The sequence below is a fragment of the Pristis pectinata genome, chromosome 31, assembly GCF_009764475.1.
Source record: "Pristis pectinata isolate sPriPec2 chromosome 31, sPriPec2.1.pri, whole genome shotgun sequence".
In the NCBI taxonomy this organism is placed as follows: domain Eukaryota; kingdom Metazoa; phylum Chordata; class Chondrichthyes; order Rhinopristiformes; family Pristidae; genus Pristis; species Pristis pectinata.
Window position 1 is genome coordinate 1,943,619 of NC_067435.1, and position 24,776 is coordinate 1,968,394.

The 24,776-nt window shown below is 46.1% G+C and overlaps 1 protein-coding gene across 1 annotated transcript in view; it reads right to left on the reverse strand.

Moving 5' to 3' along the window:
- Positions 1-4,322: 4,322 nt before the first annotated feature.
- Positions 4,323-24,776, reverse strand: part of LOC127585071 (protein lyl-1-like) — a 36,903-nt gene continuing 16,449 nt past the window's right edge. The window contains exons 3-4 of the mRNA XM_052042226.1: positions 11,414-11,508; positions 4,323-8,701 (exon numbers count right to left, since the gene is read on the reverse strand). Of these exons, the coding sequence (XP_051898186.1) occupies positions 8,151-8,701; positions 11,414-11,508 (646 nt within the window). The 3' untranslated portion in view covers positions 4,323-8,150. The remainder of the gene's footprint in view (positions 8,702-11,413; positions 11,509-24,776) is intronic.

A 24,776-nucleotide genomic window follows, 5' to 3' on the forward strand; every position in this document is an offset into this window, starting at 1 on the left:
TCCTTCAATGTCCCCTCCTTTTGAAATGGTCTCTGGTTACACTCCTGTTGTACAGGGTTAACGGTTCTACATGGTCAAATCAACAGGAGCCCAGTGTAACAGCTTGCTGTAGCTTCCCAATGCTTTTGGCAGCTTGCACAGCTGACGTTTTGTGCACTTTTTAATCCTCTTCACGTAGAGGTCAACACTTGTACATGGTTCATTTTCACCCATGGTGACTGAGTGTGTTCTGAACAAGGAGAAAGATGGGTTAAAGCAACCAAGAGCCTTTCCCGCACCCTTTTTCACCCCTCCACCCCCCACCACCCCCACAGCCACCAAGCCAACAATTATTTTTAAAAGGAATGTTCAATACAATGTGTGCGTAAATGTTTCTGTTACGATTTGGAATTGTATGTGCGCACCTCCCCAAAAGTTGGGAACTTTAAATTCTGGTGCATGCTCCTGACAAGAACACAATGGTGTTTCTCTGGTGCTATCTACCAGATAAATGTTGTCCAGGACAAGGGGAGAGCAGCCTACTCTTGACTAAATGTTGTTGGACTTCAGTAACCACCCACACCACGCCAACAGTCAGCTAGAGCACGTTTAACATCTCATCCAAGAACAGTTAGCTCCAGCCTTGGTACTGCACCAGATTAGTCCCTGGCTTCAAGATTGATCAAGAGTGCCCATGATGGAGAGTGAACTATGGGCTCACTCGGTGGCCCTGTTTTGATGTAGTGACTGAGTCTCAACATCTGATAAACGTCTCTGAACCTCAGGATGTTCGATCTTTGAGATCGCGCTAAAGACCTCAATAGTGAGAATAATCACAAAATAAAGTTTACACTAAGAGGTTTGTGGTGACCAGTCAGATGACCACATCTCCTTGTATTATTTCCTTGTGAATTAAAAGAAAGACTTTTCATTTACATAAGACCCTTTGCGAGGTTCCAGTGTGCTTTACAGCCAGGGGAGTACTTCTGAAGTGTAGGCAGTCTGGTGTAGCAGCCAATTTTGGCACAGCAAGTAGAGGATGTCGAAGGGGGGAATGACCGGTTTCAAAGACACTGAGAATAACAACAGTACTCTTCTTCAAATTAATGCAGTGGATTTTCTGCATCCATCTGAGGGACAATACAGGGCTTTGGTTGTGAAGGGTCATACCTTCATGTTCTCCCTATGACCCTGCAGGTTTCCCCTGGCTGCTCTGATATGTGGTATGTGGGGTGGTAGGTTCCAATACACAAAAAGTGCTGGAGGAACTCAGCAGGTCAGGCAGCATCCATGGAGGGAAATAAACAGTCGACGTTTTGGGCTGAGACCCTTCATCAGGACTGGAAAGGAAGAGGGCAGAAGCCAGAATAAGAAGGTGGGGGGAGTGGGAGGAGCACACGCAGGCAGGGGATAGGTGAGTCCAGATGATAGGTGAGTCCAGGTGAGAGGGGAAGGAAATGGGAGGGGGAGAAGATGTAATAAGCTGAAAGGTGATAGGTAGAAGAGGTCAATGGTTGAGGAAGAAATCAGGTAGGAGAGGGCAGTGGACCATGGAATAAAGGATGGGGGAGGGGAGGGGAGTAGATGGGCAGGTCGTCAAGGAGGGGGAAGGGAGCCATGGGAATAAGGGAAGACGAAGGAGTGGGAGGGGAATAGAAAGAGAAGGGGTGGGGATACCGGAAGTTGGAGAAATCGATGTTGAGGCCGTCAGGTTGGAGACTCCCAAGGCGGAATATGAGGTGTTGTTCCTTCAGCCTGCATCTGGCCTCAACGTGGCAGTAGAGGAGGCCGTGGATAGACATGTCAGTGTGGGAGTGGGATGTGGAATTGAAGTCAGTGGCCATCGGGAGGTCCTGGCTGTTGCGGTGGCTGGAGCAAAGGCGCTCGACGAAGCGGTCACCCAATCTGTGTCGGGTCTCACTTGTGTACAGGAGGCCGCACCGGATGCAATAAATGACACCCTCAGACTTGCAGGTGAAGCGCTGCCTCACCTGGAAGGACTGCCTGGGACCCTGAATGGTGGTGAGGGAGGATGTGTGGGGACAGGTGTAACACTTGGTGCGGTTGCAGGGATAAGTGCCAAGGGGGGTAGTAGGTTAACTGGCTGGGGGAGTTGATGGGAATGCGTGGAGAATGAAATGGGCTGGTGTAGGATGGATGCTTGATGGCCAGCATGGAATTGGTGGGCTGAAGGGCCTGTTTCCGTGCTGTGTGATTGTGTCTGTGACTTCCAATGGCACAAGGTTGGACTTGAGAGCTCGAGGCTCTGGAGCGACACTTTAACCCTTGCTTTCTGACTTGGAGCACTACTCCTACACTACACCCAATGATGAAAACTCCCTTCAGAAATGTAGCGTGCATCATATTCATCTTTACTGTTTCCCAAATGAGTGCAATGTATTTTATTGTTTCGGAGCGTGCCGGGAAGCTTATGGGACTAGAGGTTCTAGTGCAGCCACACAGTCACTGCTCACCAGTTCAGTCTCGCTCTGTCTACAAGCTCAGATCCAAGGGATGCAGTGGGCACTGCATGTTACCTCCAGCTAAAATCCATCCGCTTGGAATCGGGGTTTGGGGATGGTTGGCAGCCCTGGCCTGATCAGTGCCTGTGCTGAGGATTGTTGGTGAGGGTTGGAAGGGAAGTAGTGTGGGAGTGGATAGAAGGCTCGGGGTCTGCACCTTCCTTTGGGAGTGGGTGGGTGGATGTGGGCAGGGCTTCTCACAGTGTAGGGTTGAGGTTTGTGGCACTGAGCCACATGAGCAATGAGCACACACATCCCAACGCTTGGACAAAGGACAGGCTGCTTGTTATTGCTTGGCAGATAATGATCTCATTCTCTGAGGCAGAAGGTTATGGGTTCAAACCCCACTCCAGGCTGACAATCCAGCGCAGTACCGAGGGAATGCTGCAGTGTCAGGGCTCCTGTTGCTCTGGTGATCCATGAAATGAAGGCTTTGTCTTGTCTCAAGACCTTTCAGGACATTTCAGGAGGGTGGGGTGGGGCGAGGGAAGGGTGGGTGGGGAAGTTATTTGGTGCAGATCACTTCTCTTCCTCCACCTACCCCATCTGCCCCACCAATAATCTGGGAGGTACAGAAAGTTCCTCAATTGGACAGTTCCAACCCCCCCCCCCCCCACCCCATTCTGCTCCTTCTGGTGGGTGAAGCAAGATCCCAACTTCCAACTGGTGGCTTTGTCAAAGGGTATAGCTGAGGCTGGTGGCCCTCTGTTCTGTGGCTTTCACTCCAACTCATAGTTCCCACCCACTCTGTAACTTGTAGAGCAGCTCCCCGGGAAGCACTGCCCTGTCAGAGATGCTGTTGCTCAGATAAGACTTGAAATGAAGACTTCGTTCTCTGAACAGATCCTTTGGCACTACCCTAGAGAAAGAATACAGTCTAGTTCTCTCTCGTTCCATGAACAATGCATATCCCACAAAACAACGCAGATTATCTGATCACTTCACATTGTGGGAGTTTGCAAGTTAACTATAGAACATAGTACAGTGCAGGAACAGGCCCTTCAGCCCATGATGTTGTGCCAAACTAATTAAACACCTAACTGAACTAATCCCTTCTGCCTACCCAATGTCCACATCCCTCCATTCTCTGCACATCCATGTGCCTATCTAAGAAACTCTTAAATGCATCTATTGTATTTGCCTCCACCACCAGCCCTGGCAGCTTATTCCAGGCACCCACCATTATGCTTTTTTTATAAATACTTTCCCGCACATCTCTTTTGAACTTGCTCCCTCTCAACTTAAATGCCTGCCCTCCAGTATTAGACATTTTGGCTGTGGGGGAGAAGGGGGAGATACAAGCTGCCTACTCTATCTATGCCTCTTGTTATCTTATAAACTCCTATCAGGTCTCCCCTCAGCCTCGGCCACTCCAGAGAAAACAACAGAAGTTTGTCCAACCTCTCCTTACAGCTCATGCCCTCTAATCCAGGCAGCATCCTGGTAAACCTCTTCTGCACCCTCTCCAAAGTCTCCGCATCCTTCCTGTAATGGATTGACCTGGAATGAATGCAATACTCCAGATGTGGCCCAACCAAACTTTTATAAAACTATCTTAACGGTGACAACGTTTCAAAAATACTTTGGCTGTGAGGTGCTTTGAAACATTGTGAAAGCTGCCACAGAAATCTAAGTGTCTTTTTTAAAATCTTTTTGGTGCAGAAGGACATTGGTTGAAGATGCCTGTCAGATTCCTTGTTTTGTTAGACTTCTACACTATACATGGGATTAGCAACCATGCATCTGATACCACACCACTGACTGATTATTACAATTTCAAAGCACTGGCTTTCACCAAGACTACAAATTGCTTGTTTTTTTTTAATTATTTTTAAAACTCTTCACACATGTAATAAATAGAACAGTAGGTGCTGACAAGTGTGATATTGATTACAATATTATATACATCCACAGAGGGGGGAGCTGCTGAGTTTCACTTGGTTGACAGGTACAAGACTGGACACAGTAGGAAACAGTACATAAGGCCACTGTTACGTACAATATTCTTTCTCTGTATCACAGAACTTAACCGATTGGGACTTGTACAATGATTGAAACAAACTTCACAGGAACACCCAGGTCTGCTGATTTCCCCTAAGCCTCCATGAAGTGTAGAATATCAAACTAACCAGCTGTTGTCCCTCTCCTCCCCTGATTTATTTTTAACTGCTTGTTCTTGTCAACTTTGCTCACATCTTTCACTCTGACTTTGGGCTTTCACCTTGGTGGATCGCCGCTGGGATGTAGTTTAACAAGTGCTGGAAACCGAACACTTTTTACAAAGACCTCACAGGGCGTGATTTATGGCCCATTTGTGGTCACGTCCATTACATGTATGCTCATTCGTGAGTTATCCTGGTCAAACCTTGTACACAAACTGTGCAAATCTTGTCTCTGTCAATTCACTGGTACCAGCTAAAGGCTGCACTCCATGAGCCCTTAAATACTGTGGAAACTCAGTGAATCTTTTAGTGATGTTGGGGATAATCCCCAAATAATATCCCTGCAATTATCCATCAGAACTGACTTAAGGTACTACCTGACCTTGGGGCAATGTGACCTACTCCTGTGGCTTCACATGCTCTTAAATTTGAACACAGGATGGTGTGAATCAAGATATTACAGGTAATTGAGCAATGCATAGAGGATAAGGGAAATGAATAAAATAAAGAATGTGGTGGAATAGGGGACAGTGAATCGCTCTTCATTTCTGTATAGTAATGAAATGAAGGAGGGAGAACAGTTGAGACGGTATCTTTTGGAGGCAAGTGAAAACATCTGGAGAAACTAAAAGTAGAAAGAGATTAAAAGTGAAATAACAAAAAATGCTGGAAACACTCAGCAGGTCAGACAGCATCTGTGGAGAGAGAAGCAGAGATGATGTTTCAGGTCGATGGACTGAGTTCTGATGAAAAGTCATTGACCTGAAGTTGATTCTGTTTGTCTCTCTCTCCTCTGCTGCAGCTTGCTCTGCTGAGTGTTTGAAGCATTCATTCTTTTTATTTTGGTTTACTGGCATCTTCAATCTTTTTGCTTTTCAATTGGAGGTTAAAAGTGAATAAGCAACAGGTAGCACTGCCAGAGGAAGTGGGTGAAGCAGGTACAACAGGATCATTTAAGAAGCACTGGGATAGGTACATGGAGGGGTGGGGCTTCGAGGGATATGGGCCGAATGCAGGAAGTTGGGATTAGATTGGTGGACAATGTGGTCAGCATGGACTTGTTGGGTCAAAGGGCCAGTGTCTGTGCTGTATTGCTCTATGACTCTATAACAACTTCACGATGGATCTTCAAACAGATGCCAATGTGTGTGTGGCACAGTTAAACCAAGAAATAAATGTGGTCGAATGAAAATAAAAAAACAAAACTGCAGATGCTAGAAATCTGAAATAAAAACAAAGTGCCAGAAACTCTCAGCAGGCCAGGCAGCATCTGTGGACAGAGGAACAGAGTTAATGTTTTCTGTTTTGAAAATAATGGTTTGTCAAAGGTGAAGGATGGCTTTCATTAGGCAACAGAACCCCTTTCCATTTGAGATGCTCTGTATTGTTACCAGCCACTCTGTATAAAAAGCAGCTCGATCAGGGTTTGCCCTCCCACTGTTGCATTCTCACCAGTGTGCCTGTTCTGTTTCTGCATACATGCTCTTGAAGAGATGATGGACAATGCAGGCTTTTGGGTACCGCTGAGCAGGAATTGGGATGAAACATCATCATTCTGGATACTGTTTCATCTCAAGGTTTGGGGCTGTGAGATGTCCTCCCCCAGATGCATCACCTGATCCATGCAGACAGAGAATATCCTGCTGTCTTTTATTTCACTCAGCCTGACTTGGTGCCGATACTGGAATTCCATGAGGGTGTTTAACCGATTGCATTAAGAGGTGGTGTCCACCAGCATCTCCTGAACCACTGCAGTGTTCCCATCCCAAAAGAGCTGTAACCCGCAGGGCTGAGAAGTGGCTAGCATGGATTCAAGGGGTTGAATGTGCACTGTAAATTGTTATTATTCTGCAAAGCCATATATATAGCAGTTTGCCCAACATGACATTGGTATGAAGATGTTCATGATTCAGATGTTTGAATCTTTTATAAAAAAGGGCTTGACTTTTACAGTTCTTATTTTAGATTCATTTTGAGGTGTTTTTATCTTTTTTTTAATTAAAATAAAACTTTCATCAAATGCATCCACTTTTGATTTCTATAATGAATTGCATATTGGGAACACATTCCAAGTTATCCATTGTGGCCAAAGTTTTTACTCATCAGTTTTTCTCCACCATCTTCTTGCCCTCCCCTCACCCCCCACACCACAGGACTGTGCATTCAATTATACATCCACACCTAACCACAATCTATGCACAATGTCCGCATTTCAAGATGTACGCTTAGTGGAAAAGGCCTGGTTGATATTACAAAATGTATTGTGATACCAAGACATGAGACTGCAGATGCTGGAATCTGGAGCAACACACAATCTGCTGGAGGAACTCAGTGGGTCGAGCAGCATCTGTCGGGAAGGAAGGAATCATCGGCATTTTGGGTCAAAACCTTGCATCAGGACTGTTTCGACCTGAAACATTGACAATTACTTTCCCCCCACAGATGCTGCTCGACCCACTGAGTTCCTCCAGCAGACTGTTTGTTGCAATAGAGTTTTGTTGGATTGAAAAAATTGTGACCCTTTTATTATTGGTGAAAAGAGGAAACTTCAAACCCAGTTTGAGGTGTGAGTGAAGGGGACCCCACTGTTGACAAGTCCAATTCATTAAATTCCTGCAAGTGAGACTGCGACCTGGTTCTGGCTGGGGGGCAGATCACCACCTACAACACCGGAGACTAATCACCTTCTTGGGATCTACTAGCTACAATCCACACTTTCTGGAGGAGCTCATTCTTCCTGGATTAAGAAAGCAAAAATCAGTCCTGGTCTCACTCCTGCTTGAAAGCAGATTCTTCTTGGAATGTGTATATGTGGGTATATCCACTAACACCAGCTGAGATAGCAGCGGCTCTCTCAGTCAACCAGCCTCTTAGCTCCCCTTACCCACACGTGGCCAGCTGGAGGAGGTGATTAGCTGTGGGGAGGGGTTCCTCAGTGCACAATGCACAGAGCAAGTGCCTAATTCCAGAATAATTCCACCCCAGCTCATGATGGTAAGACAGTGGGGAGGGGAGAGGATTGGGCCAAAGTCAATCTACAAGTTCTCCACCGGCAAGTGTTTAAGCACAGCTTCTGAACCCACTGTCGCTTGTCAGACTTGTGTTGGTCAATGAAAGTTAGTAACAGGTTGGTGGGAGCTCAGCCGACTTACCCTTTGAGTCACCCTCAATAAACCGACTTAACAATTGTCAAAAAACATGCAGCTTATTGTTCATCGGTCACTTTGAAACCTCACACGTCTGTGTAACAGGTGCGGTGATCAGTACAAAATCACTCCTTCCACTGTGTAGTAATAGGCCCTGGAATGGCTCCAGGCACACAGACAAGTCAACTGCTCCAGAAGGGCAGGAGTTAAATCCATCCTTGAGTTTGTCCTCTTGACATCATTCTGAATGCTCTTTGATCCCAGTACAAATAGGAATGGCCACGTCCTGAGCTTGGAAGTTTATACGGGCTGCCTCTCCCCTTGTCTGCGTCTGCCCTTTATCATCTTTGAGCCACAGCCGAGACTAGGTTTGCTTTGCCCGACTCTGGCTCTGTTTTTATCAAGCGCTCCTGGTAGTCCTCCTCCTCAGTATTGGGGCTCCCACAGTTGCCATAGCAACTGGCCGCTGGTGACGTTGCATTGGTGATGGACGACAGTTGTCTTCGCACTGCTATTGCTGCCATATCCACCAAGCCCAGCTTCTTCTGTGGAGCAGGTAAGGACTCAGGAGCCGGCGCCACCCCTGTGTTCTGAGATGTGGTGTCCACCACCACTGCTCCACTGGCCGCAGGACCACACACCCCATTTCTCTTGACCCCTGGCCAACCTTTGTCGTCTGGTTCCTGCTGCACAGTCTGGTCATTGAGCAGCTTCACCAGGAAGTTGATGTACTTCATGGCCAGGCGCAGGATCTCGTTCTTGCTGAGCTTCTTGTCTGGAGGGTGAGTAGGGATGAGTTTGCGAAGATCCGAGAAAGCCCCGTTAACGTTTTGCTGTCTCCATCGCTCCCGGCTGTTGGTGAACATTCGCCGTACGACCTTCTGAGGAGGACCTGAAGATAAAGGCAGACAAAGCCCTTGTCACAGCACTGCCAGATACCCAACTGTACACAGGAAGGCCCAGGAGGAGACCGATGGTCCCAAACTACAGCTGGACAAGTCAATGGTGAGACCACACTTGGAGAATTGGTGCAGTTCTGGTCACCCAGCTACAGGAAGGATGTCACTCAACTGGAAAGAGTGCAAAAAAGATTTATGAGGATGTTACCAGGACTGGAGAATTTGGGATACAAGGAGAGGCTGGATAGGCTTGGACTTTTTTTTACCCCGGAGCATAGGAGGACGAGGGATGACCTTACAGAGGTTTATAAAAGTATTAGGGGAATAGAAAAAGTGGATGATCACATTCTTTTCCCCAGGGTAGATGGATCCAAAACTAGAGGGGATAGGTTTAAAATGAAAGGGGAAAGATTTAAATGGGAACTTTCTCACTTGGAAGATGGTGGGTATGTGGAATGAACTGCCATAGGAGTTGGTAGAGGTGGGTGCATTTGCAATGGTTAAAAGACATTTGGACAGGTATGTGGATAGGAAAGATTTAGAGGGATATGGGTCAACACGGGCAAATCCGGCCACTGTCTGTAAGGAGTTTGTACGATCTCCCCGTGTCTGTGTGGGTTTCTTCTGGGCGCTCCGATTTTCTCCCACATTCCAAAGACGTACAGGTTAGGAAGTTATGGGTATGCTATGTTGGCGCCGGAAGCATGGCGACACTTGTGGGCTGCCTCCCAAAATCACTACGCAAAAAATGTATTTCACTGTGTGTTTCAATGTACATGTGACTAATAAAGATCTCATCTTATCTTATTATATTGAACTAGGATAGACGTCTTGGTGACAGCATGGATGAGTTGGGCTGAAGGGCCTGTTTCCATACTGTATAGCTCTATGACTCTAACTGGATCAATGATTTGAATTAAGAACCAAGTGTAATATATCTAAGTTTGCTGATGACATGAAGTTGGGTGGCAGTGTGGGTTGCATGGAGGATGTAAAGACACTTCAGTAGGATACAAGCAGGCTAAATGAACGGAATATAATGTGGAAAATGTGAAATCAAACACTTTGGGGGAAAATGAGAAAAGCAAAGATATTTTTAAATGATGAACGGTTTATAGGTGTTGGTGTTCAAAGCTTCCTAGTGCACAGATCACTGAAAGTTAACACCAGTACAGCAAACAATTGGGAAGGGCAAATGGTATCTTGACCTTTATTGTGAGACGGTTTGAGTAGAAAAGTCAACCTACTCCATTTATTTGGACCTTGGTGAAGCTGTGTCTGGACTATTGGGTCCAAGGCATCTCTGTCGTTAAGGGAGAACATATTTTTGATAAAAGGAGTGCAGCTAGGATCAGCAGATTGATTCCAGGGATTGGATGGAGAGGAGAGGTTGTCATCTGAGGAGAGATAGGGCAGACTGGATGTGTACTCTTGAGGTTGGAAGAATGAGAGAGAATCTCTCTGACAGATACAAAATGTCTACGGGGCTTGACAGATTGGACGCAGGCTTGACCTCTCTCCCCAACCCCAAGCCGCAACAGTCAGGGGCTGGGTGGAGCCAAGCAGAGCCAGGAGAGCTGAGCAGACTTGCTCACTCACTGAGTCAGTGAGGCCGGCTGGCAGCTGCTCCCCACGCCTGCTCACTCTCCTGTCACTGCTGTTTCTGTGACCCTCTCCCACATCCTCCCCAACATCGAGGACATCCTCAAGAGGCGGTGCCTCAAGAAGGTGACATCCATCATTCAGGACCCTCACCATCTGGGACATGACCCCCTCTCATTACTACCATCAGGGAGGAGGTACAGGAGCCTGAAGATCCACACTCAACGATTCAGGAACAGCTTCTTCCCCTCCGCCATCAGATTTCTGAATGGTCCATGAACCCATGAACACCACCTCATTGTTCCTTTTTCTTTTGCACTATTTATTTATTTTTGTAATTTATAGTAATTTTGTCTCTGCACTGTACTGCTGCCACAAAACAACACATTTCACATCCTACAAGTCAGTGACAATAATTCTGATTCCAACATAGTGTTGTTCATTTCTGACTTACGGACAGTTTGGGTTATGAATGGTTCTCGGGAATGGAACCCTGTCCTAACCTGGGAACTGCCTGTATGTGCTTGCTTCACTGGGGTTTTTGGGTGCCAGGGACATGCCTGTAATATAATTCACTAATCTGGGTGCAACACATCACCAGAAATCCGAAATAAAACCCCAAACTGTTGGAAATGATCAGAAGGTCAGGTAGGCTCTGGGGCAAGAGAATTGGAGCTAATGTTTCAGCTTGATGAACTGTCACCAAACGAGGGTACAATGAAGGTCAACCAAGTTGCAGAGAAAGTGGGGAGGGAGGTATGTGATGGGGTAGAGGGAGTTAAGATTGAAAACATCTCCCCTTCTACCACGTGCCTCATCATTTATTCCATCCTGCCTCCACCACCATACACCAAATTTCCCATCCCCTCCGTCTCTGCATCCTAAGGTATGTTCACAGCTGGACTTTTCTGATGAAAGGTCATTGACCTGAAATGAACCTGCCCACAGATTCCATCTGAACCGCTGTGTGTTTCCAACATTTTCCTCCTTTTATTCCCATTGGGAAGATCCTGAAAGGAGGGAAAAACATAGTGGGAGAGGTGTTGATTACAAATGTACACACACTGGACGTCAGACCAATACCTGGGACAAGATCCACCCACCTTCATGCATCTCCACTTCGTAATGACTTGATGATCTCCTTTTGATCCGGTTGTTTGGAAACATACTGAACGTGCTTGTGGATCCAATGTAGGCACTAGGATGGGAGCAGAACAGGTTAACTGTGTTTGCTGATCACAAAACAATAGACCTATAAACTAGTCAAACCTCTTTGTTTGTATTTATCTCTGGAATGAAGGCAATCCTGGCTGTGTCAACAGTTAATTTCCATCTTTACCACCAAATTTGCTGGGCCACTAGAGGGCAGTTAAGGGTTAATCAATAATAAAGTCATAGAGTTATACAGCATGGAAACGGGCCCTTTGACCCAACTTGTCTATGCTGACCGAGTTGTCTAATCTAGAAGGGTGTTTAAAAGGGACACGAAGGAGCAGTGACGATCAAAGGAAAAGTAGACCACTTCCAAATCTGCTCCATCAGTAATCTCTTGTGATTTATTGATGGATTCCAACCAAAGGACACCAGTAATACCACTACATTAGTGATTTACCAGTAATGGGTCTGGAGTCACATATTGGCCAGACTGGGCAATGATGGCAGATTTTCTTCCCTGAAGGACATTAATAAACCAGAGGAGTTTTTACAAAAATCCAGTAGTTTCATGGGTCCAAAGACATATGAGTTAGGAAGTTGTGGGCACGCTACGTTGGTGCCGGAAGCGTGGTGACACTTGCAGGCTGTCCCCAGATCACTCTACGCAAAAGATGCATTTCACCGTGTGTTTTGACGTACACGTGACTGATAAAGATATCTTTCTATCTATACTGCTACTCAGTCTAACTTTAATTTCCAGAACCAATTTATTTAATTGAATTTAACTTCCAGAGCTGCTGTGTTGATTGTTAAGCCTGATCTATGGGATGCAAGCCCAGGGAAGTCATCGCTGCACTGCCATGCCAACCTAAAAGACTGCTAGAGTGTAAAATGGGCACATTCCTCAGGTGCATGCTCTGTATCAGATTGGTGGTCAGAGTCTGCCAGAGCACCAGAAAAACCAATGATGGATATACTCAGCAAGTCAGGCAGCAACTGTGGAGAGAGAAGCAGAGGCAACATTTCAGGTCAAAGACCTTTCAGAACTGGCACCATGATGCCTTTTCACCCTTCCTTGAACTATGTTCATTAAATCTTTAACATTCACCTGACTTGGGTTGAAATTTCATCCATCACATGGTACTCTCCCAGTGCAGAACTCCCTCCACCAGATCTCTTAACTCGGTGCTCAAGGACAGGAATGGGGCATAAGCCAGCAACTTTCTGTCTCAGAGGCACTCCTAGTCCATATCTCGCTCTCTTAACCCTAAAGAAATGTTTTGTCTGACCATGTGATTTATGGCTGAGGATCATGTGACTTTTCAATGCAAAATAATCCAAAAGAATGTTTGAAATGAAGGAACATCAAAGACCAAGGGAAGTACAGATGGCTTCAGAACCTGCCCCATAGCCCGAGGCAGTAACTCAACATCTGGACTCGCCCGAGTTTAATTCATGCAACGAGCACAGATTCACCAAAGTCAAGATTGTTGCTGTTTGTTTTGAGGCTCATGGCAGAAGCAAGTCAAACCATCCTCCAGCAAATGCTCATGAGTTCCAACCTCGCACCATAAGGAGGCCATTCAACCCAAGGGGTCGATGCTAGCTCCCAGCAGAGCAATCCCATTAATCCTGTTTCCCTTTCCTTGTAGCCCTGAAACTTATTCTCTCAGACACCCATCAATTTCCCTTTGATTCTTTTGCCACCTATCTACCCTAAGAGGTACTTTACATTAACCAATTAATCAAAGTCAGGTTTATTGTCATATGCACAAGTCCATGTGTGCACAGGTGCAGTGAAAAACTTGCTTGTAGCAATATCACAGGCACAGGGCATCAGAGACAACATTCACCCAAAAAAACACATGAACAACATAAATCATACAAATTCATAACAAAAAAGAACACAATTAGAACAAAAAAAAAGTCCATTGTCGTGCAAAGTGGTCCCAGTGTTGCTATACTGAGGTGGTGATTAGGGTTGTGCCGGTTGGTTCAAGACTGAATGGTTGAAGGGAAGTAGCTGTTCCTGAACCTGGTGGTGTGGGACTTCAGGATTCTGTACCTCCTGCCCGCTGGTAGCTGTGAGAAGATGGCATGGCCCGGATGGTGGGGATCTTTGATGATGGATGTTGCCTTCTTGAGGCAGCTCCTCATGTAGATACTCCCGATGGTGGGGAGGGATGTGCCAGTGATGTATGGGGCTGAATCCACTGCTCTCTGCAGCATATCTACCAGCACATCTTTCTTCAACACTGCTCACCATTGGATAACGTGCACCTTAATAATGGTGAACACCCACAAACTGACAAATACTGGTTGAACACTGTTAATTTTCCCTTTCTGGACCAGAGTACTGACAAAGGCAGATTACGACAGCAAGTGTCTGAGGGCAGAGCTTGGCAAACCAAATCTGAACTGCTGTTTGTGACATCCCGAAGCTGAATCAGTCTGGCTTGTGGTAGAGCACTCGGGAGTGTAATAGAGCAGAAGGACCTAGGAGTAGAAGTGCCGAGTTCACTGAAAGCGACATCACAGGTAGACAGGGTGGTGAAATAGGCATTTAGCATGCAGGGCACTAAGTATTGGGACATTATGTTGCAGTTGTATAAGTCGCTGGTGAGGTCGTACTTGGAGTACTGTGTACAGTTTGGTCACCCTGTTATAGGAAAGATGTGATTAAACTGGAAAGAGCACAGAGAAGATTTATGAGGATGTTGCCAGGACTCAAAGGCCTGAGTTATAGGGAGAGGTCAGCCAGGCTGGGTCTTTATTCCTTGGAACGTAGGAGAATGAGGGGCAACCTTATAGAAGTGTTTAAAATTATGAGAGGCATAGATAAGGTGGACGGTAACAGTCTTTTCCCCAGGGTAGGGGAGTCCAAAACTTTGGGAATAGGTTTAGGGTGAGAGGGGAAAGATTTAAAAGGGAACAACATTTTCACACAGAAGGTGGTGAGTGTATGGATCGAGCTGCCAGAGGAAGTGGTTGAGGCAGGCACAATAGCATCATTTAAGAAGCACTTGGATAGCACTTGTGAGGGGCAGGGCTTGGAGGGATACAGGCCAAGCACAGGAGATTGGGTCTAGCTGGGTGGGCACCGTAGTCAGCATGGACTGGTTGGGCCGAAGGGCCTGTGTCCATGCTGTATTACTCAATCACTCTATGGCTACAAGGGAATTGTAAATAAAACCAAAGTTTCACTGTGGAAGTGGGGGTGTCATCGATGGACTATTTTTCACCCATTGGACACATTATGTGATCTCAGTGCATTAGTCTGACAGAGGAATGTGTTTTTTCACTGCAGCTGGTTAATTTGTGTAGATTTGTTCAGTTCAATCAAGTATGGTCAAAATTTAATTTTTTTTCTTCTTGGAAATTGTGGCAAACAGGGTAGAGAGTTGCAAAGTATGACTCAGCTGCAAACAACACGTGCAGCTATTTAATACCGTTTTATTTTAGTAAAAAAACAACCATTGGGTTTCTTTTTGGTACACAAACTGAAAAGCAGAAGTTACATTAAACTTGCATCAACCCTCGGTTGGCCCACACTTGGCATAAGCAAATAGTTCTGGCCTTCACATTAAGTGAAAGATGTCAAAGCAGAGAGGAAGGTGCAAAACAGACCAGCAAGGATTATACCAGAACCGAGAGACTATCGAAGACTGCACAGGTCGTCTCTCTAGAAAAGCTGTTAGACATTCATCCATCTAACATTTTTATTGTCTTAATGTTGAGATGATATTTATCTTCACCTAAAAGACTGATTCAAGAAGGTGGCTTACCACCAACTTTTCAAGGGAAATAGGATGGGCAATAAATGCTGTCCTTGCCCACATGCCCTAGAATGAACTTAAAAACAAACATACATGGGGGACCAGTACAAGGGCCAAAAAATGTCAAATATTTGTGGAAATATCCACTAGAAAATTTAGGGGAGCCTCAATTCCTCTTGACCAGAGGGTGTGGGGGTGAAAAACATTATATGGGGTTTCTAACCATGCTCCTCACTGAAACTGATGCATGCAGCTGTTATAGAATTGTACAGCAGAGGCCATTCAGCCCATCAGGCTTCTTCTAACTCTGAAAGAGCCATCTGATTGGTCGCACTCCACTATCTTTAGGCCCCACCCCTGATCTCCACGTTTGCGAATGTTTATCTAGTTCCCTTTTGAAAGCCACCATTCATTCTAGTCCCACCACCTCTTCAGCTGGCCCATTCCTAGTCCGAGCAACTCGACACTTCAAAAAGATAAACCCCCACCCTCCCCACCTTTCTTCTTCTGCTGGGTTCAAATGGATTGATACAAATGCCCCCACAGTCAAATAGCTTGCCAATTGGATGAGGTACCTGGAGCACATAGACATCCAGAAACACTTCCCTGCACTGAGTTAATTCCTTCTGGAGAAATGTGGGGAAAATCCCCAGAACTGGCTGTGGTATCTGGCTCAGTGTTCTTTCTCCAAGTTGTGTGTGCAGCCCGTTCTGTGAAAAGATAGTGCTCAGATTCCCCAAGACTGGATTGACATTAAATTCAATTTGTTTGAACCCCTGCTGTTAATAAAACAGTCCATGCCACAGCATATATTTGAAACAATTAATACCATCACAAATAAAATCTCCTCAGTCCTCCTAATACCACGTATAATTCAAATTAAAATGACATCCATTACCCTGACAGAAAAAGACATGGTATAATTCTTCTGAGTTTAAGCTGGGGCATGACGTTCAACAGTAATATTTCTTATTTTATGTTGTATTTTTCCTTTGCTTTTACAGCTTTTTTTTCTCCATTTTGTTCCTTTTTCTGTCTGTTTGCAATTTATTCCTCCTCCCTCTTTCATTTTTTCTTTCAAACTCCCTTTCCTCAGCCTGCCCCTCCAGTCCTCCTACCTTTGCTCTTCTCCATTGTGGACCTCTCCCCTCAATCCTTTCTCCCCCATCTGTTAGCCTTCACTTCTCCCTCTCACTTCCTCATACGTATTTCCTCGTCTCCTCTCAACCTCCCATTTCTCCCTTTCATCCATTCTTACTGACACCCCCACACCCACCTCCAACCCCACCTCTCCCTTACGACCAGGAAGGCACTGCCTCATGGAGCAATGTGGCCTTGGTGAGCCAACAGTTTTGGTCTTCTGACTTTAAGAGGATGTACTTGCCAAAGAGGGAGTGTGGCAAAGACCCACAACTGCTTCCAGGGATGGTGGGGCAATTAAGCAGACTGGGGCTGTATTCTCCAGAGTTTAGAAGAATGAGAGGAGAACTTATTGAATCTTACTAAACTGTTACAGGATGGGAGCAGGAGGGATGTTTCCTAAGCTGAGCAGTCCAGAACTGGGGTTTGTGATCTCAGAATAATGGGTTGGCCAACCATGACAGAGATGAGGAGGATTCGTTTCACTCGGGTGGGAGTGAACCTTTGGACGTCTCTCCCCGAAGGGCTGTGTTGGCTGGGTCACTGATTCAGTTTAAAATCGATAGAATTCTGGATAATAAAGATATGGGGATAGTGCAGGGAATGGCAGCAAGGTAGAGGATCAGCCATGATCTCGATGAGCAGGCTTGAGGGACCAGATGGTCTACCACTGCTCGTGTTCACCCCCTCACCAACTGCCAGTTCCCTCTTCCATTCTGCTGCCATCACTACTTCCACCTCAGCCCAAGTTTCCCCGTCTACCATTTCCCCTTCACAGCCACACGCTGAACTTGCCAACACACACAGCTGAACAGCAGTATTAAAGCATGCACATACACACACGCATACACATGCAGCCTGGCATCTTCCATTGCCGTCCCAACAGATCCGGTTCCATCAGCAAACTCCTGCCATCCTCGGAGAGGAAACAACTGGGCCTGCTTCCCCTTCATAACTGGCGGTCGCTCCAGCAGCTTGCTTACTCCGTGGACAGAACGCAAATACCTGCACAGGCCCAGTGACCTCTCACAGTGACCACCAATGCCCTGCCCACAATGTACTTATGTTTCATTCATTTTTCTGGATGAGTCATTTCTTTCTCTTCCTAATTTTTGGAATCTGGGTGTTAGGGGCAAGGGCAGCACTTGTTGCTCATTCCTACCTGCCCTTGATGGTGAGCTGCCACCTTGATCTGCCAAGTTCTTCAGGTGAAGTTGCTCCTCGGTGCCTTTGGGCAGGGAGTTGCAGCGAAGATGAAGGAATGGCGATATGTCCAACTTGGGCTGGTGTGTCGTTTGGGGGGTGGGGGGGAACCAGCAGATAGTGGTGTCCCCCCACACCTGAAGTCCTCCTTGATGGTAGAAGTGACGGGTTGTGGAGGTAGCAAGTAACTGCAGTGTATTTTGTATACACACACACACACACACACACACACACACACACACACGGAGAGAGAGACACACACAGAGAGACAGAGACACACAGACACTGACACAGAAATACACACGCGCACACTGACACAAACACAGACACATACACACACACAGACACAGAGAGAGAGAGAGAGAGAGAGAGAGAGAGAGAGAGACACACACAGACACTGACACACAGACACAGACACAGACACACACACACAGTCTTTAGCTGGTGAATGGACTACCAATCTAGTGGGCTGCTTTACCTTGGATGGTATCAAACTTCTATAGAGTTCTGGGAGCTGCACTGATCCAGTCAAGTGGAGAGTGTTCCATCACACTCCTCACTTGGCCTTATGTAAACCTTTCCTTGTAGAGATATTCAGATGTAAAGCTCTTCCGCGGCTACATTCTGCACACTGATCGGGTTTCCTCCATGCCTTCTGCTCACTTGCAGTTGCCTCCAGTTTCACTGCCATCTGCATGCCTCAATGTGAAGCCTGTATAATTGCCTGAAAAGTATGCTTTCTATACTTCTGTTGCAACTACAACAGGCTGTCCACATCACGGGAGGAGAGTCCGAGACAGCCAACCACTTAAAGCGGGTGTTGGCATCAGGGTTGAGCAAAGTCCCACAGTGAGGATCTTTGTGAATGGTGGTTGGCGTAGCTATGGTGACTGTGCACCTCCATCCGTTCAGGACTGATGTTGATGAGTAATGGGGTCGGGGAGGTTGATAGGCCAGAAGAAAGCCACCGTGTCTCTGGTGGCTAAAAATAGATGTTAATACTGAAGCCACTTCCCAGTAGCTGGTCTGTGGCCCTGTGGGTCACAGCTCTCTAGCTGCACGTCCAGGAGCTGTTTAAAAGTGGGGAGGGCTTTTGCATCTACCGCACCATCGGACAGTGGATTCCGAGCAGACCCCAGCATGCATGGAGTGAAATAATCTTTTCTCATCTCCCTTCTAATTGTTCCATCAAACAACTTAAATGTTTCTCCTCAAACATTTTTATGATGAGCAGAATCTCCTTTTGAGCAATCTCCTTGCAACCTTTGGTCATTTCTACACTGTCAGGTGGGCCCCATGTAGGAGGGATTGCCATGTCACATCTTCCTCAGTCACAATGCACTCATCCTGGTTGTCCATCCCTTATTTTGGTCACCTACACTATTCATTCGTCAGCCCCTTAGAGAGAGCCACAAGTCACACTGACTTTGGGGATAATTTTATTGATTTGTTTCTGGCAAGACTGACATTTATTGTCCCTTCGTGACTCAGGTGACCTGCTGAATAGAGATCAGTGAAGAGTCAACCACATTGGTGGGTCTATTGACACAGGGAGAAGCAAGGACAACAGACTCCTTTCTTCACTGGACCTGGTGGAGTTTCACAACAACCCTGCAGTTCCATGGTCACCTTTTCTGAGACTAACATTTTATTCCAGATTTATTTAATTACTTGAACTCCCAGCTTCCTTAGTGGGACTTGAACTCATGTCTTTGGATCATATTTCAGACCCATGCATATCAGTCCAGTAACAACTACATTTTCCTACAAATCACTCACATCTGCCAATCATCCTGCTGGACTTAATCTGTGTTAAAGAAAGACCTGCATTTCTATAGCACCTTTCTCTATTGCAGGGCACCTTTAGAGCCAACAAAATATTTTTAGTGTAGTCACTGTTGCAATGTTGGAAACATGCAGCAAACTTACACACAGCTAGATCCCACAAACAACCACATAATAGTGAAGAGATGATTTTTTTGGTGTTGGTGAGGGACGGGGATTGGGCTGCACAACAGTGAGAAGTTCCCCAATCTTTTTTGAGATAGTTCCTGGGATCTACAGCATCCGCTTGCAGATGGGACCTGGGTTTAACATTTCATCAAAAGACAGCACCTGTAGTGTTGCACCCCCTTGATACGGCACAGGTAAGTTATCCATTGTACTTATAACAATCCTCCACCTGCTGCAGATTGTTGGAAAATAATTGATCAGTTTAATTCGGCATCGTGTCCGGTGCAGACATTGTGGGGTGAAGAGCCTGTCCCTGTGCTGTACTGTTCTATGTTCTGCTGTTCTGTGTTCTTAATCCTGCTTTTAATGGGAGGCGTTGTTGTAGTTTTGTTCGTGGGTCCTGTTCGCTGTAGTTTGGGAGATCTTTTACAAATAAATGCTTGCTTCTTGGGAGTTCCACTCCACTTTCACCAGTTGGCTGAGACAGTGGGGTGCATATCCACTTATTTCAATGTTTACTGGCATGTGTTCTGTTGAAGAATGAAAGGGTTCCCAACAACTCAGAAGATTCCCAGATCCAAAGGAAACTTTTGAATTGGTTGTGACAAACATCCCTGCATTAGTTGGCTCAATATCCATGCTTCTAAATAGTTCTTACTGGAAGATTTACGCTGGAGGCTGTGCAAAGCAGTCGACTGGTGTGTGTTGTTGCCAAGAGTCGCAAGGGAGCAGGTGCAGCAAGACTGAGCTGAGATACGGGTTGGCCATTGAGTGGCAGAGCAGGTCACAAGGACCGAGCGACGAACTCCTTTGTGCTTCCGAGTAACCAGGAGGCAGCAATGACTTGGGCAAGTGTAGCCTGGAGTGACCCTCCCTCCCTTCCTTCTCCTGTAGACTATTGTTGTGCAGTGATATAACTGGAGGAACTCAGCACAAGTCCCAAAACATGGGCATAACTTCAAGCACACGTTTTCTCTCTCTTCCATTCCTTCAACCTATCTGTGCTGATGGAACATAGCTCAGTACAGCACAGGAACAGGCCCTTCAGCCCACAATGTCTGTGCTGACCACAATGCCAATTTAAACTGCACATCTGCCTGCCTTGCTGTTGTAATTCGCCTTTCCTCAATGTAGCATCGACACCACGGACAGCTTGGACCAAGATGCAGAGATTTAATCTTCCCTATCAGAGATTTAATCTTGTCAATACCAGAGGACATCAGTTTAAGGTCAGAGGAGGAAAGTTTAGGGAAGATGTCAGAGGTAGGGCTTTTTTTTGTTACACAGAGAGTGGTGGGTGCCTGGATCACACTGTCGGGGGTGGTGGTAGAGGCTGATACAATAGGGACATTTAAAGGACTCTTAGATAGGCACATGGTTGTAAGAAAAATGGAGGGTTATGGGCTATATATGAAGGAAAGGTTAGATTGATCATGGAGTAGGTGCTTATATAGGTCGGCACAGCATGGTGGGCTGAAGGGCCTGCTCTGTGCTTTAATATTCTATGTTCTACCAATTACTTTTAGGGACCAAAAACCAGGGTGCAGAGATTTAAAGTAACTGATAGATTAGAGGGGAGACGAGGGAACAATGCCTTTACCCAGAGGTGGGTTGGAAGACAGGTGAGAGAGAAATCCACATGAGAAGCACATGGATGTGAACTTGATGTGACCTGCAGGGTTATGGATCCAGTACTGTAATGAGGGAGGAGGCTGGGTAGTTCTTTTGACGGTCATGGAGATGATGGGCTGAATGGCCTCCAATTGGTGGAAAGGCCACCATTTGTCACCGTTTAGATAAAGTTATGAACTTTACAGGGAAACCACTTCCCCTCAAGTCTAAATTAGACATAACCTCACCATGTGTAATGCATGATCACTGAAGGAAGTCAATGCTTCTAGAAACTTTTAGAAAAGGCAAGTAACCCTGAACTGATGCATAACGATGAGATTCTCGTGGCTATTCAACCAATCTGTGTCCCAGACTGTGTGTAACTTCACAGGACATGTCCCAACTTTGCTGACAGACTGTAATCTGTTTGCAGGTGCCCTGTGACTAACAACTGGTGCTAAATCTTTGCAAGATGACGACTCGTGTTAAAGCTTATGAGACCATGAGTAATTAGGAGGAAACTGCCCCCAATGGTTCAAGGATCAAGGACACAGATTTAACACTGTGGACCAAAGACACAGGTGGGGGTGGGGGGGGTGGGGGGGCAAGGAAAAGCTTTTCCTGCAGAGAGTGGTCATGGCACTGAACTTGTGACGTGCCTTGTCGGGAGCTGGAAACAGAATCGATCAAGGCCTTCGGAAGGGAACTGGACAGGTGCAGGAAAGACGATGATTTATAGAGCTACAGGGAAAGGGGATGGGAATGGGACTCACTGGGATGTTGCCTGGGATGGAATGTTTCAGTTATGAGGAGAGGCGAGGTCTGTTTCCTCCGAAGCAGAGGAGGTTAAGACAGGACATAACTGAGGTATATAAAATTATGAGGGGTATAGAGACGATAACCTTTTCCCCATATCAGAGGGAGATAAAACATAGATTTGGGGTAAGAGATTTAGAGGGGATCTGAGGGTGACCTTGTTCACCCAGAGAGCAGTGAGTACCTGGAACGCACTGCCAGAGAGCAGTGAGTACCTGGAACGCACTGCCAGAGAGCAGTGGAAGCGGAGTCACTGACAGCATCGAAGAAGTGTTGACAGTGTGGAGGCTACAGGGTGATGTTGATTTGTTGATGAAATGGGCTGAGAAGTGGCAGATGGAGTTTAATCCTGATAAATGTGAGGTGATGCATTTTGGGAGTACTAATGAGGTTAGGGCATACACCATGAATGGTAGGGTCCAAGGGGATATGGAGGAACAGAGGGACCTCGGTGTACAAGTGTATTGGGAGTCTGTGCGCAAACCCAGAAAGCTGCTACACAAATGCAGCAGATAGTAAGGAAGGCTAATGCCACTTTGGCCCTTGGTTCAAAGTGATTGGAGTATATGGGGAGGAAAGTCTTACTACAACTGCACGAGGCACTGATGAGACCACAAGGTAAATATTTTTGTTCCTCCTAATTAGAGAAAGATATTATTTCATTGGAGGCGGCTCAGGGAAGGTTCACTAGAAAGATCATGGGAATGGAGGGATTGTCCCACAAGAAAGGAGTAAACAAGTTGGGAATCATTGGCGTTTATGAGTAAAAGAGGACCTTATTGAAACATACAAGGTTCACAGAGTACATGTTGAGAGGATGTTTCCTTACATGGGAGAGTCCAGGGATATAAGGCATGGTTTCAGAATAAGGGGCACTTATTTAAGATGGAGATGAGGAACTATTTCTTCACTCAGAAGGTTGTGAGTCCTTGAACTGGGAGTGGGGTCAGAACCCATGGGTACATTAAGGCTGAAATAGATTTCTAATCAGAAGAGAATTGAGAGTAATGGGGGAAGGGCAGGAAAGTCAAGTTGAGGAATGTCTGATTAGCCACGGTCCCATTGAATGGTGGAATAGACCCTAGGGGCTGAACGGCCTACTCATTTTTTATGGTCTTATAGTCTTAACTGAAATAAGGAGAGAAAATGCTGGAAATACTCAGCAGGTCAGGTAGGACGTAGAACATTACAGCACAGTATAGGCCCTTCGGCCCATGATGTTGTGCCAACATTTTATCCTGCTCTAATATCTACCTAACCCTTCCCTCCCACATAGCCCTCCAGTTTTCTATCATTCATGTGGCTATCTAAGAGGTAGCATCTGTGGAGATGGAAATCAGGCCAGTGGGTCAGGTTGAAGACCATTCATCAAAACTGGGAAAGATTCCTAGTTTACCTAGTTTTGATGAAAAGTCATCAACCCAAAACAGTAACTCCACATTTAATCTATGATGTCAGGAGGCACATCTGTGGGACAGGCAGGAAGATTTAAAGCATAATTGTTTCCTTGTGGTTCAGGACAGGGAGAATGATCCTGCAGGCGTACAGAAATGCCACAGGCTTCACTTACACTGGACATCAGTCTCCCTCCAAACACAGCGAGGGAGCCCTCCCTTAATCAACATTCCCCTTGATACTTATAGCTACCAAGGGAAAATCCCAAGAGATGTGTCTTGTGCTTGAAACCACATTCCTATTCTCCAAAGCTAAGTCAACATAGGGAGGAGTCCTTCACCCCATGGACCTAAACCACTGGTGGCAATTTATGGACAAGCACCAGCTAACCAGGAGAGAGATGCACAACTGCAAGTGTGGACCATCCTGTTGTCACATCTGGGCTGCACATCAAAGCAGAAAGCTACACCAGACGTGCTGTCACACCTTCCGTTCAAATACTCGCAGCCTACGGTCACCCCCTTTTGAATCTTCTTTTGTATCAATCTCTGTAGTACCTTCGAGCAACCAGTTTATGGTCCAACTCCAGTCAACCTCGACTCACTGAAAGCCCACGCCTGTCTGATTCTAATTGTGTTTTTGCACCAATATCTTGTTTTGCACAGTCTTTTTCTTTACTGTCTTGTATAATTTACATGCAATTTTTGTATAATTTATGTGGTGTCGTCTGTACCTGTTATGTTGTACCTGTGATGCTGCTGCAAGCAAGATTTTCATTGTACCTGTACCTCCCCATACTTGTGCACATGACAGTAAACTCGACTAGACTTGACCTGTGTTATAAGGAGGCAGCAAATAATTTGGAATGGGACTTTCCAAATGCAAATTAGTGACTTTCCAGTGACAGCCGAAGAAATTGTCCTGTAGAGATCCCATTTTGAGATGGGGAATGAAGGTACCTTGCTGGGGTGGAGCAGATTAGGGCAGGGAGTGAGTGAGGGGATCAGATCCCTGTTGAAACTGACTCTTCCTTATAGCACACACCATCTAATCCAGGCAGCATCCTGGTGAAGCTCTTCTGCACCCCCTCCAAAGCCTCCACACCCTTCATGTAATGAAGCGACCAGATGCACCAACTCATTATGACTCCAGAGATTTCCTGCATTCTGAACCTCCAGCACAACAAATAGCTTGCAGTGTTAATACTAACACAGTTCAGAGCAGCTGCATCTCCTTCCTTACTTATTACAACAGAGAAGGAGACTATCCGGCCAAATGGGTCCTTGCTGGTTCCCATTCCGCCCTTGCCCTTATTTCCCTCGTTATCCTGCGACCTGCTCTTTTACATGCCCGTCAACCCCCTGCACGCATTCTCTTTTCATTCTTCACTACACAAAGGGGTAACTTACAGCTGTCA